General features: G+C 41.8%; 1 protein-coding gene across 1 annotated transcript; it reads left to right on the top strand.

The window, feature by feature from the left end:
• Window positions 1-10,025: 10,025 nt before the first annotated feature.
• LOC106605120 (small ribosomal subunit protein uS15m) lies at window positions 10,026-14,949 on the top strand. Its single transcript, XM_014200449.3, has 8 exons — window positions 10,026-10,412; window positions 11,942-12,007; window positions 12,087-12,162; window positions 12,398-12,446; window positions 12,642-12,726; window positions 12,835-12,893; window positions 13,598-13,789; window positions 14,428-14,949. Exons 1-8 carry the CDS (start codon window positions 10,238-10,240, stop codon window positions 14,536-14,538), a joined length of 813 nt encoding a protein of 270 aa, XP_014055924.3. The 5' UTR covers window positions 10,026-10,237; the 3' UTR covers window positions 14,539-14,949.
• The last annotated feature ends 183 nt before the right edge of the window (window positions 14,950-15,132 follow it).

Here is a 15,132-nt window from a genome sequence, read left to right on the forward strand (position 1 = left end):
TGGGTATCATGTAAATGTAACATATACGCTGGTAGTCAGGAACCAGGTGCAGAAGGTGAGTTTAATAAAGAAATTATACCGATGACCCAACATGACAAGCGCACAGAACGTGAGAGAAAACAATACTACTTAATGACTGATGTCAACTGAGGGCTATATAAAGGGGAAGTAATCTCGGACAAAATGATGACCAGGTGTGCATAATGATGAGGAACGGGTGTGCTTAATAACAATTGCCAGGACAGGTGGTTAGTAGACCGGCGACGTCGAGTGCCGGAGGGAGGGAGGAAGCAGGAATGAATGGTTCACTCATCTTTCAAATAAACTTCACAGAAGTGAATGATCGTAGACGACACACCCCCTTCAACATGCATATAGAAAACAGACCAAACTCATCTTGTCTCCTCTTATTATCTTTGGTTGACTCGAAGAAGAAAAAAACATGGTGGCTCGCACCAACTAGCCATCTGCGGATTACTTACGATTTTTAGAAAGTGTTTTATTGAATTATTTTAATCAATGGTGAGCTCACCCGTGATGTGATGAATTGTAAATAGTAATTGCTATTAGATAATTCATATTGTTGTTTCTGTCAGCTGAGAGTTAGCTAAATATGACCGCTTGTGTTGACCACAGACCACTTCTCAGTTCCTATGCTTCCTGGCTGATGTTTTGGTCACTTTTGAATGCTGTCGGTGCTTTGACTCTAGTGGTAGCATGAGACGGAGTCTACAACCCACACAAGTGGCTCAGGTAGTGCAGCTCATCCAGGATGGCACATCAATGCGAGCTGTGGCAAGAAGGTTTGCTGTGTCTGTCAGCGTAGTGTCCAGAGCATGGAGGCGCTACCAGGAGACAGGCCAGTACATCAGGCGACGTGGAGGAGGCCGTAGGAGGGCAACAACCCAGCAGCAGGACCGCTACCTCCACCTTTGTGCAAGGAGGAGCAGGAGGAGCACTGCCAGAGCCCTGCAAAATGACCTCCAGCAGGCCACAAATGTGCATGTGTCTGCTCAAACGGTCAGAAACAGACTCCATGAGGGTGGTATGAGGGCCCGATGTCCACAGGTGGGGGTTGTGCTTACAGCCCAACACCGTGCAGGACGTTTGGCATTTGCCAGAGAACACCAAGATTGGCAAATTCGCCACTGGCGCCCTGTGCTCTTCACAGATGAAAGCAGGTTCACACTGAGCACATGTGACAGACGTGACAGAGTCTGGAGACGCCATGGAGAATGTTCTTCTGCCTGCAACATCCTCCAGCATGACCGGTTTGGCGGTGGGTCAGTCATGGTGTGGGGTGGCATTTCTGTGGGGGGCCGCACAGCCCTCCATGTGCTCGCCAGAGGTAGCCTGACTGCCATTAGGTACCGAGATGAGATCCTCAGACCCCTTGTGAGACCATATGCTGGTGCGGTTGGCCCTGGGTTCCTCCTAATGCAAGACAATGCTAGACCTCATGTGGCTGGAGTGTGTCAGCAGTTCCTGCAAGAGGAAGGCATTGATGCTATGGACTGGCCCGCCCGTTCCCCAGACCTGAATCCAATTGAGCACATCTGGGACATAATGTCTCGCTCCATCCACCAACGCCACGTTGCACCACAGACTGTCCAGGAGTTGGCGGATGCTTTTGTCCAGGTCTGGGAGGAGATCCCTCAGGAGACCATCCGCCACCTCATCAGGAGCATGCCCAGGCGTTGTAGGGAGGTCATACAGGCACGTGGAGGCCACACACACTACTGAGCCTCATTTTGACTTGTTTTAAGGACATTACATCAAAGTTGGATCAGCCTGTAGTGTGGTTTTCCACTTTAATTTTGAGTGTGACTCCAAATCCAGACCTCCATGGGTTGATAAATTGGATTTCCATTGATTATTTTTGTGTGATTTTGTTGTCAGCACATTCAACTATGTAAAGAAAAAAGTATTTAATAACATTATTTCATTCATTCAGATCTAGGATGTGTTATTTTAGTGTTCCCTTTATTTTTTTGAGCAGTGTATATGAATTAGCAAACATTTATAAAAACACGATTTTGTTTTGTCATTATGGAGTATTGTTTGTAGATTGATGAGGGAAAAAAACAATTTAATCAATTTTAGAATAAGGCTGTAACATAACAAAATTTGAAAAAAGTCAAGGGGTCTGAATAGTTTCCGAAGGCATTGTAATTTTTTATGGTGCAGAAGAACAACTTACATGCTGTTGTTGTCAGCAGCAGCCAAAAGAGAGATCCTCTGCCTATGATAGTTGGTTACTGACAGATTGAGCAAAACATACTGTAGATAGCATGTTAAAAGTCATGCAATGGTTAAGTAGGCTATTGAATCACCAAGACTTATTATACATCATTTATTATAAATAATTTAGATGCATACCTCCTCTCAGTCAGCCCACTGCCCATCATGTACATTCAACAGAGGTCAGCAACAGTCTTCTAATGGCGTCATGTAACATAGTCCCCTCATCCGACTCCACACTGAAATCCCGAAATAAAAGTAACAAGCTGATAGTCAATGTCAGGCTGGGTCTGTAGCTCTATTTGACATATTCCATAATAAAAAATTATGTTTATTTGTAAGAGTTGGCTAACTAGCTTGTAAAGTGACTAATTAAAGTCGCCAACTTTTTCCTGTGTAGCTAGCTAGCTTTGGTAGCGTACAAACGGTGCTCAAATTCTAATAAATTGTATGTATCTAGCCTAGCTATAGTTTATCATATGACTTTGGCTGCATATATTTGAATTAAACAATAAACTTTGCTTACCTTAATAAATTGAAACAGAATTTGCTTGTTGGTAGGCTATTTTCAACTTCAACCACCATCCTCTTGCATTATCATGCTGGAATGGCAGTTGATTTTTGGAACAGAATGGCAGTTAACATTTTAATTGACCAAAATGTTCTATATAGAACCCGTCAGAGTGCACTCTGGCCGTTCATAAAATCAGAGCGTTGTTTTACAGCTGAACCATCGAGAGCATCCTGACGGGTTGCATCACTGCCTGGTATGGCAACTGCTCAGCCTCCGACTGCAAGGCACTACAGAGGGTAGTGCGTACGGCCCAGTACATCACAGGGGCCAAGATTCCTGCCATCCAGGACCTCTATACCAGGCGGTGTCAGAGGAAGGCCCTAAAAATTGTCAAAGACTCCAGCCACCCTAGTCATAGACTGTTCTCTCTGCTACCGGTACCAGAGCGCCAAGTCTAAGTCCAAGAGGCTCCTAAATAGCTTCTACCCCCAAGACATAAGACTCCTGAACAGCTAATAAAATGTCTACTCAGACTACTTGCATTGCCTGCCCCCCCCCCCCCCCCCCCATTTTACACTGCTGCTACTCTCTGTTATTATCTATGCATAGTCACGTTAATAACCCGCTTGACGGACATCCAGCGAAAAATCCTATCGCCATTAGCATAACGAAATTTAATATATATATTTTTTCAAATATAGGACTATGTTATATCGTTTTATAGATACACCTCTCCTGAATCGAACCACGTTGTCCGAATTCAAAAAGGCTTTACAGCAAAAGCAAAACATTAGATTATGTTAGAGGAGTATATCGTAAAAGTAGCCACATAGCCATTTTCCAACCAACCACATGCATCACAAATAACCAAAAAACAGCTAAATGCAGCACTAACCTTTGACAATCTTCATCAGATGACACTCCTAGGACATCATGTTACACAATACATGCATTCTTTTGTTCGATAAAGTTCATATTTATATATAAAAACAGCATTTTACATCGGCGCGTAACGTTGACTAACTATTTTCCCTCAAATGCATCCGGTGAATCAGCGCTACAATTTACTAAATTACTATTCGAAAACATTTTTAAAATGTAATATTGTCATTCTAAGATTTATAGATGAATATCTCTTGAAAGCACCTGTAATGCCAGATTTAAAAATAACTTTACTGGGAAATCACACTTTGCGATAAAAGGGGATGCGATACTCTAGCAATACAGGTCAGCGCCATCTTGGAACAATCGCATATCAAATCTAGTCTTGTATACTATTGTCAATAATCCCTTACCTTTGATTATCTTTATCAGAAAGCACTTCCAGGAATCCCAGGTCCACAACAAATGTATTTTCGTTCGAAAAAGTTAATCCTTTATGTTCCAATAGCTTGTTCTTGTTAGCGCGTTCTGAAGGCTGCACCAAAAGTTCTGTCGTGCGCGGGACTCCTCTTTCGAAAAACTGCATTTTTTTTTACAAATTTAGGTTCGTTCAAACATGTCAAACGTTGTATAACATAAATCTTTAGGGCCTTTTTCAACCAGAGCTCCAATAAGATTCAAGGGGGACGATTGCATTGTCTTTCAAAACGTTTCGAAAGAGGAGGGTAGCCAGGGGCGCCGGCGTCATAATGGTGAGAGAATTAGTGAACATAAAAGTTCAATCAGGAGAAACGACAGGGATTATCCAGTCGCAGTACATTTTAATGACCAAAAGCATGACATTTCTACCTTTAGATTTTGTGGTATAGAGAAAGTCAAGATATCAGACAGGGGAGGTGATATTAATAATACTCTGAGCAAAAGAGAATGTTTTTGGATTTTCACCCTCCAGACATTATTTCCTAAAGGACTTAATGATGAAATGCCTATGTATGTTATGTTGTGAATTTAAAATATGTTCCTATTTAAGATTACTTTGTTTTTTCGTATGATGTACCCAATGATTAATGAAAACTTGCTATGTCCTCGTTGTGATTTTATGGACGTGTTCGGTACGTCTTGTCTATACACTTTTGTAATATTTGTGAAATGCATATTGTTATGTTTGGTAGCACTTATTTATTTTTCCTTTGCCTCCAACCCCTTTCCATACGTGGAACGGATGTGGGTGGGGCTAGGTCTACATAGACGTGCTGTTTTCCGAAAATTCACAAAAGCTCTGACGAAGGCCATTAGGCCGATACGTAAGCTTATTAAATATCAGTGATACTATCAAGAACAGTGTGCGGTTTCCTTTTTTCATTCATACTAAATTACTATTCGAAAACATTTTTAAAATGTAATATTGTCATTCTAAGATTTATAGATGAATATCTCTTGAAAGCACCTGTAATGCCAGATTTAAAAATAACTTTACTGGGAAATCACACTTTGCGATAAAAGGGGATGCGATACTCTAGCAATACAGGTCAGCGCCATCTTGGAACAATCGCATATCAAATCTAGTCTTGTATACTATTGTCAATAATCCCTTACCTTTGACTATCTTTATCAGAAAGCACTTCCAGGAATCCCAGGTCCACAACAAATGTATTTTCGTTCGAAAAAGTTAATCCTTTATGTTCCAATAGCTTGTTCTTGTTAGCGCGTTCTGAAGGCTGCACCAAAAGTTCTGTCGTGCGCGGGACTCCTCTTTCGAAAAAAAGCATTTTTTTTTTTACAAATTTAGGTTCGTTCAAACATGTCAAACGTTGTATAACATAAATCTTTAGGGCCTTTTTCAACCAGAGCTCCAATAAGATTCAAGGGGGACGATTGCATTGTCTTTCAAAACGTTTCGAAAGAGGAGGGTAGCCAGGGGCACCGGCGTCATAATGGTGATGGCCCTCCTCATGTCACCACTTTCCACAGCATCTCATTCAGTCAGTTTTCACAGTAGAAGGCTCAAATCACTTTGTAAAGACTGGGGACATCTAGTGGAAGCAATAGGAAGTGCTCAATGAACCATTGCTCACTGTGTGAATTACAGGCAAACTGATGAAGTTGAGTACGCAATTCACAATTCCACATCCTGTTACGATCTGTCTCGGGGTTTTGACTGCCATATGAGTTCTGTTATACTCACAGACACCATTCAAACAGTTTTAGAAACTTTAGGGTGTTTTCTATCCACAAGTATTAATTATATGCATATCCTAGCTTCTGACTTTGAGTAGAAGGCCGTTTAAAATGGGCACTAATTATTATTTTTTTAATCGCTGTAGCGCCCCCTATCCTAGGCGACCGTCAAGAGGTTAATAACTCTACCTACATGTATATATTACCTCAACTACCTCGACACGGTGCCCCCGCGTATTGACGCTGTACCGGTACCCCCTGTAGCCCCACTTTTGTTATTTACTGCTGCTCTTTAATCATTTGTTGTTCTTATCTCTTACTTTCTTTTGTATTTTCTTAAAACTGCATTGTTGGTTAAGGGCTTGTAATTAAGCGTTTCACTGTAATGCTTACTTACAAGCCCTTAACCAACAATGCAACTGTTGTACACCTGTTGTATTCGATGCATGTGACAAATAAAATATGATTTGATTGTCTGTGTCAAGTTCGTCGTAAAGATGGAACAAAGGCGCAGCGGGAATGTGTATGCTCATCTTCTTGTTTATTGAGAAGAAAACGAAACAAAAGACTTAATCAAAACAACAATGCCGAAAAACCAGTCCTGTGAGACACACAGCTACACATGGAACAACTACCCACAAAAACCTATGAAAAAACACCCCTACTAAATAGGACCTTCAATTAGAGGCAATGAGAAACAGCTGCCTCCAATTGAAGGTCAAACCAATAAACTAAGCATAGAAATAGATAAACTAGACACAGATATAGAAATAGACTAACATAGAACATTAACCAAAAAACCCTGAAACACATAAAACAAACACCCCCTGCCACGTCCTGACCAAACTACAATAACAAATAACCTCTTTACTGGTCAGGACGTGACAGTCTGTTCATAAATTCAGAGCATTTTGCTCTCGGAGTGTACAGTCGTGGCCAAAAGTTTTGAGAATGACACAAATATACATTTTCACAAAGTCTGCTGCCTCAGTTTGTATGATGGCAATTTTCATATACTCCAGAATGTTATAAAGAGTGATCCGATGAAATGCAATTAATTGCAAAGTCCCTCTTTGCCAAGCAAATGAACTGAATCTCCCAAAAACAGGTCCACTGCATTTCAGCCCTGCCACAAAAGGACCAGCTGACATCATGTCAGAGATTCTCTTGTTAACACAGGTGTGAGTGTTGACGAGGACAAGGCCCGAAGATCACTCTGTCATGCTGATTGAGTTCGAATAACAGACTGGAAGCTTCAAAAGGAGGGTGGTGCTTGGAATCATTGTTCTTCCTCTGTCAAACATGGTTACCTGCAAGGAAACACATTCCGTCATCATTGCTTTGCACAAAAAGGGCTTCACAGGCAAGGATATTGCTGCCAGTAAGATTGCACCTAAATCAACCATTTATCGGATCATCAAGAACTTCAAGGAGAGCGGTTCAATTGTTGTGAAGAAGGCTCCAGCAAGCGCCAGGACCGTCTCCTATAGTTGATTCAGCTGCGGGATTGGGACACCACGAGTACAGAGCTTGCTCAGGAATGGCAGCAGGCAGGTGTGAGTGCATCTGCACGCACAGTGAGGCGAAGACTTTTGGAGGATGGCCTGGTGTCAAGAAGGGCAGCAAAGAAGCTACTTCTCTCCAGGAAAAACATCAGGGACAGACTGATATTCTGCAAAAGGTACAGGGAATGGACTGCTGAGGACTGGGGTAAAGTCATTTTCTCTGATGAATTCCCTTTCCGATTGTTTGGGGCATCCGGAAAAAAGCTTGTCCGGAGAAGACAAGGTAAGCACTACCATCAGTCCTGTGTCATGCCAACAGTAAAGCATCCTGAGACCATTCATGTGTGGGGTTGCTTCTCAGCCAAGGGAGTGGGCTCACTCACAATTTTGCCTAAGAACACAGCCATGAATAAAGAATGGTACCAACACATCCTCCGAGAGCAACTTTTCCCAACCATCCAGGAACAGTTTGGTGACGAAAAATGCATTTTCCAGCATGATGGAGCACCTTGCCATAAGGCAAAAGTGATAATTAAGTGGCTCGGGGAACAAAACATCGATATTTTGGGTTCATAACCAGGAAACTCCCCAGACCATAATCCCATTGAGAATTTGTGGTCAATCCTCAAGAGGTGGGTGGACAAACAAAAACCCACAAATTCTGACAAACTCCAAGCATTGATTATGCAAGAATGGGCTGCCATCAGTCAGGATGTGGCCCAGAAGTTAATTGACAGCATGCCAGGTCTTGAAAAAGAAGGGTCAACACTGCAAATATTGACTGTTTGCATCAACTTCATGTAATTGTCAATAAAAGCCTTTGGCACTCATGAAATGCTTGTAATTATACTTCAGTATTCCATAGTAACATCTGACAAAAATATCTAAAGACACTGAAGCAGCAAACTGTGGAAATTAATATTTGTGTCATTCTCAAAACTTTTGGCCATGACTGTACACTGGAAGCCATGAGTACAGTAGGGTTAATCGAAGTGTTCTGACCTCACAACGGTAGTCAAGCACCCAAGCTAACTGGCTAAAGTTGGCTACCTTGCTAGTTACTTCCATACACAAACGAGAGAACACCTCACTCTGACCATTTTACTCCCCCTAGCAGAGCTGGTTGGTCTATTTTCATGTTATGTAGAGCGTTGGTGATTAACTGTGCTGCTGGCAACAAATGAATTGTGTTTTTTGGATGACGTTTCCTGATAACGGTCATATTCAACTGCTGTTGTGCGTTTGTAAATTCATCAGTTATTCTGCACCCTGGCAAACTCAGATGAGAGTGCTCTGAAATCGGAGTAGATAGCCAGAGTGAATTTACAAACGCACCCTAAGAGTGTACATTTTTCAACACATTATTTCCTCTTGTTTCTAGCTAGCAGGCAGGCTGCTACTGAGTGAGGGAGGGCCGAATGGGTGTGTTTTAAGCACATTAGTTTGTGTTGAGAGAGCGCTGCAGCAGGCAGACATGACAAGTGATGTGAGAACAACTAACTAATTAACTAGCTAGCTACATACTTTCCCCTCATAATTGTTGTTTGCCTCATTCCTTGTATCCTGACAAGCCCAAGTCCTACACTCTTAGAAAAAAAAGGGTTATTTGGGGTTCCATATATAATCCTTTTTGCTTCTTTGGACGAGATTAAAGAACACTACTAAAAAGGAACTATATACCCAGTGAAGGCAAAGAACCTTGAAAGTTATGTAGCGACCCGCACAGACAGTTGTGGGTTATGTGTTAGGCTATTAGTGGGTTGTGTCGTACTTACCAGTGTTCGCGGGGTCATGCCAATCAACCTGCTATCTGCCAATCACGGGAATGCCTGGAATGTTCTGATACCGGGCAGCCTGGTGGTTGGCGGAGTGGCGTGGAGGGGGGTTGGGCAGGGGGATGGAGCATTGGAAGTTAAGACCGGGTTTAGCCATTGTTCTCTCTCTTACGTCTGGGCTTCACAAGAGAAGGTCACGGTTGGTTTGTAGTGTACCTTCCATTTATTTGGCGTGGGCTACGGCCAAACAGTAGCCTGTGTTAAGTTGGGTTAATAAACCGTCCATTCGTTAACTCCATCCTCTGTCAGGACAGTTGTTCCTTCATGATCTAGTCAGGTCATTACAGTTATATCCCTACCCCAGAGTGTAATGTGGATTTTTAGCAAACAACAGCTAAACTAACAGTCACACCAAACTCTGAAATGACAGCGAACTAGCTCCCTTTTCATTTGTTTTAGCGGTTTTGCAATGACATTTATATCTATAATAATGATGCTGTTGCATGATTTCGCCTGGTCATAAAAATGGCTAGCTGACGTTCGACATGTCAACTCTATGGCAGGAGGGAGATCGTTTGTTGCCAATGACAGAGTGGCAAACAGCAAGGTTTATATAAACATGTGCTGTTGCAAACTAAATGCTAGCATGATAGTCAGCAGTAGCAGTGTGAAATTAATAAAAACTAAACTGTAAAGAGATGCCATGGTGGCCACGGTGCAATTTAGAAGTAGCCCAAAAACCTGCAACCCGCGACCAATACATTTTTACCCGCTGAAGTTTTCAAAGTAGCCCAAGGCAGGAAAACTGCAAACATGGCAACCCTGCTCACTCAGCCTGTTCTTTCATGCTTCCTGATAGTTTGAGATGAGAGAAAATGTAAAATTTCTTCAATTCTGAGCATTTTAATAGCATGAAAACATTATGGGTGATGTTTTGGTCATTCAAATGCTATTTTTACTAGGGAAATAGGATGAGTGTGCAGGACCTCGAAAGATTATTCAAGGCCCTGAATCGACTTCTCCGTCTGATTACTTCTGTCTAATCAAAATGGCGATCCTCATGTAGGGGACGAATGCTGTTTACTCGTTATATTTTGACCATTAATACCTGACATACATATCAAATAATCTCTGAATCAGCCATGTTATCAAGTATAGCTTTAAGAAGCGCTCTTAAATCGACATCTGTCGTTCTGCGAGAATGTGGCGTTTTATCCAGGCTGAAAGGAACCTGTGCGTCTCTCCCATTGAAACATCGGACGTCAACCTCTGTCATCACAGGGCCCTCACACAGCAACAATGAGACTGTATTGACAGGTAAATATATATATATATATATATATATATATATATATATATATATATATATATATACCCATACCCGAATGAAACGTCTTGTCGATGCGCGCGCATGCATGTCAACTAGCTAGCTGCACATGCCGAGCAAGAATCAATGAACCATTACTGAAAAATACGGAGTAGGTAGATTTTGTGTGAAAACCCACTTATCATCATCATCATAACACCTCGTAGAAATGTTATTTTCCATTAGTCATGTAACGAGTACAATTCTTCGTTGGGTAGGCCAGGAGAGGGCACTGCAGCAATTATCTAGGATATCTCGTGTACATATAGCTAATCACAACAACAACAACATTTATAGACAGGTACACAAGAGTTATTCTCTTTGTACACAGTGACACAGGCTTTGTATAGGGACATCAATCACTACTCCATTGTCCTTATCATCCTGTGTATACTAACTAGGCTAGCTATATGGTTTCATAAAAATAGATCATTATTGTATACTAATGTAGTGATAACTTTAGCTAGTAGCTACCTGTCTAAACAGCTGAAATGAAAGGAATAATTTGTAACCAGACAGGTGCGAAGCTAATGCCATTTTAACCCAGACATATGACTAATACATTTCTCATCATGTAATCAGTCAGTCTGCTAGTGGTTTTTATGAAGAGGATGTGGGAACCAGAGTTATTTTCCCCACAGGCCCCCTGCAATGTGTCTGCAGTAGCTTTTCTCACCCCACCACTCTTGATCATGTATACAGAACATGACACTCCACTTTTGTTTCTATGATCTCTGCACGACAGTTCACAAAATGTAGGCCTACAAGTACTACTACAGTAAGACATCCTAACTCTTACTGCAAACCATGTTGCTGCTGAACATGCTTACAGACACTTTCTCATGCAGCGACATACACTGAGTGTACAAAATATTAAGAACATCTTCCTAATATTGAGCTGCACTACCCCTGCCCCTTTTGCCCTCAGAATAGCCTCAATTCGTTTGGGACATAGACTGTGTCGAAAAGCGTTCCACAGGAATGCTGGCCCATGTTGAGTCCAATGCTTCCCAGAGTTGTGTCAAGTTGTCTGGATGTTCTTGGGGTGGTGGACCATTCTACACACAGAAAACTGTTGAGCATGAAAACCCAGCAGCATTGCAGTTCTTGACACAAACCGTTTTACCTAGCACATACTACCATACCCCGTTCAAAGGCACTTAAATATTTTGTCTTGCCCGTTCACCCTCCGAATGGCACACATACACAATCCATGTCTCAATTGTTTCAAGGCTTACAAATCATTTTTTTACCTGTCTCCTCCCCTTCATCTACACTGATTGAAGTGAATTTAACAAGTGACATCAATAAGGGATCATCGCATTCACCTGGTCAGTCTATGCCATGGAAAGATCAGGTGTTCTTTATGTTTTGTGCACTCAGTGTAGTTGCAGGCATAAATCTGGCACCATCCTATGCTTCATAAAGCAATGGACTAAGTAATTATGTATTGTTTGATAATTTGTTTAATTCTTACCAGGTATTGGGAGTTTCACCATTCAGCCTGTGAGAAACTATACCCGTGCCATAAGAAAGAAGAAGCCAGGTATGGAGGTCCAAGGTCAACTATTTGATCTAAGACCACTTGGGTGTTTGATATTTACTGTCTGTTTTTTTTCCATCAGTGATGCAAAGTCAGTTGAGTGATCTTCCTCCGACAATGCTGAAAATGGAATATGCCGCTGTTCCAATCGCTCAAACGTATGTACATTTCATTTGTCCAGACTTAAATGAAGTGTATTTTATGTCATGCAGACATGGCTCATGAATGTTCAACTCTCCCACGTCCGAACAACTACAGCAATGAGATGATGCTGTTTAAAAGTTATTCTATGTCTTTATTTGTACAATATATAGGCATACTCAGCGTTTGTACTATACCTCTACTATACAGTACATCTCTTCCTAATGCTGATCTGTTATTATGTGTTTACAGCGCTGATGACCTGGTCAAAAGACTTCTGACACTGGAACTAGCAAGCCATGTATGTTCTTTTCACCTTGTTACTACATTCTATTCATCTAGTCTTTCTCTTTGCGCTCATAAGAATAACTACATAAGAGTAACTACAGTTTGTGTATTCCTCTGTTAGTTGCTATAGTTTACATTATGATACGACCGTTTTTCTATACCTATGCTGGATATTGCATAATCAAACCACCATGTTTTGTGTCACCAGCGCGAGAAGTTGAGATTGAAAACGGAGCAGCTGATTGCAAAAGTCCGGAGGGATGAAGCTGACCGCAGCTCTACAGAAGTCAAGGGTAGGTTCCCGTTTTGTACCTAGTGAACAACCGTGCTTTTCCTCTGAGGAACCACCTTATTTCAGCAATCGTTTGTTCACTTCTTAACGCCTTTCTTGACCTTTTTAGTGGCCATTTTGACCTCCAAAATCCGAAACTACCAGGAGCACCTGCACAAACATACTAAGGTGTGTATGGTTGAAGGCTAAATGCAAGACTGTGTCATTTTAAGTCCCCATAGTAACCATGACGTGAATGCATATTATTTCCACACGTTTCATTTCCGATCCCCTCCCTGTCTGGTGTGAGGTTTGTCAACAGGATTTCCTGTGTAGTGCGTACACCCACCATGACATTTGACAGAGTAGTACTACTGCATGCTGGGAATTTACTGTCACAACGTATACACGTAACATTGTATCCAACATTTTTGCAGACATATTGCAAAATATAACTATCTATCCTTTAGCACAGCTAAAATGTTAAAGCCAAGGCTTGGCAGTCTGTCACTATACTGTATCTCACTTTTAGACAGTTTGGTTTTGACAGTCTCAAAATCGCTATGCTATTTTTAATAAGAAAAGCAACTCCTCTATTATGTAAAAGACATGTTCCCTGACTATGGGTTCGATTCAATCTGTAGTCCTGAAGAGCTGCGTTACAGCACAATAGAAATGTAAAGGCAATGTTCCCGCGTTCGCGGAGACTTCATTCACAGTGAACACTGCATTAGTCAGCTCAATCGGAAATTACCTTTACATTTCAGTCGCGCTACAGTGCCGCTCTTCAGCCCCACGGATTGAATCAAGCCTTAAATATTGTTATCGCTTTATGCATATTTTTTTCTCCATTTGACCTCTGACTGTGTTTTGGCCCCCCATCTTTGTATCAGGACAAAGCGAACAAGCGATGGATGCTCATGGCCATTGACCGCAGGAAGAAGCTGCTCAAGCACCTCAGGGTGACGCGCTACGACGCCTTTGAACATGTCTGCCAGCAGCTGGGCATCACCTACACTTTCCCCCCGGAGTACTACAGACATGCCACCCGACGCTGGCTGGCCAAGAAGGCCCTGTGCATAAAGGTACACAACAAAACTCCATTCACTTTACTTAGCGCAATTTTCTAGCTTGGTCCCAGAGTGGTTTGTACTGTATAGTTGGCAAGATGTCACAAACAGATCGGAGACTTCATTCACAGTGAACACTGCGTTAGTCAGCTCAATCGGAAATGACCTTTACATTTCAATCGCGCTACAGTGCCGCTCTTCAGCCCCACGGATTGAATCAAGCCTTAAATATTGTTATCGCTTTACGCATATTTTTTTTCTCCATTTGACCTCTGACTCTGTGTTTTGGCCCCCCATCTTTGTGTCAGGACAAAGCGAACAAGCGATGGATGCTCATGGCCTTTGACCGCAGGGAGAAGCTGCTCAAGCACCCTTTCCCCCCAGAGTACTACATTTAGCGCAATTTTCTAGTTTGGTCCCAGAGTGGTTTGTACTGTATAGTTGGCAAGACGGCACAAACAGATCTGGGACCAGACTAGCAATTTTCTTGTTAATCTTTCTGCTGTATGCAGGGTGTTGAACCATGGCTTTTACCAATAGTCTAATGCATGACTTAATGTAAAAGTAAAGGCAAAGATGAAGACTTTTCTAATTTTGTTGTAATTGTTGTTGGGCTTTTTGCTGTAGGTTTATATGACTGTGTCCTTTCTTAGGTATTCAAAGAGGTGCAGAAACAGAAACTGGAGCAAAGGAAGAAAATTAAGCAGGCCCCCCTCCCCAAACTGGCAGAACCAGCCAAGACAGCAGCTACAGGAACCCAATAAACTACTACAGTATCCAATGTCTGTCTTACTCGATGCATTCAGTCTTGTGCTCAATGGGCAAATTAGTTTTGCATGGCACAGTGCCTCAGGTGGGTGGCGTTTGCTCCTTTTTGACTATTCCATTTGTCCTAAGGAGAAATCTCCACCCACCAATGCCACCAGGCCATGTAAAATATTGCTATACTGTAATAACAAACATTAATAACTTGTTGTTTGTAGTACACTAAGTCTTCATTCTTCCTGTCCCCAATGCATGTTGATGCATCATCAAACCACATTTGGCCCAATAAATGCAGTGACGCAGATATGTGGTTTTGGTGTGGGCAATATCTATGTGCTCAGCATATGTGACCTGAGACTCAAATAAACCCACAATTAATCATTGAATTGAATAAAATAGATTATACAATACATTTGTTTGCTCTCTCTTTTTTGTTGTTGCGTGTTTCACTTTGATCACGTATAGTCACTTGTGTATGGTGATGTGTAACTACCCCAATTGAAAGAGATAAAATACTACTTGATGCTGATTAAAATACTAATTAAAGATATGAGAAATAAGAACATTACACCCTATGGTTCAACTGTGGTTGA

This window comes from Salmo salar, chromosome 05, assembly GCF_965601325.2.
Source record: "Salmo salar chromosome 05, fSalSal1, whole genome shotgun sequence".
In the NCBI taxonomy this organism is placed as follows: Eukaryota; Metazoa; Chordata; class Actinopteri; order Salmoniformes; family Salmonidae; genus Salmo; species Salmo salar.

Coding starts and splice junctions, on each gene's coding strand:
- LOC106605120 (XM_014200449.3), top strand. CDS start 10,238: ATGTTATCAAGTATAGCTTTAAGAAGCGCTCTTAAATCGACATCTGTC. Junction 12,008..12,086: donor CATAAGAAAGAAGAAGCCAG/GTATGGAGGTCC, acceptor TTTTTCCATCAG/TGATGCAAAGTCAGTTGAGT. Junction 12,163..12,397: donor GCTGTTCCAATCGCTCAAAC/GTATGTACATTT, acceptor ATGTGTTTACAG/CGCTGATGACCTGGTCAAAA.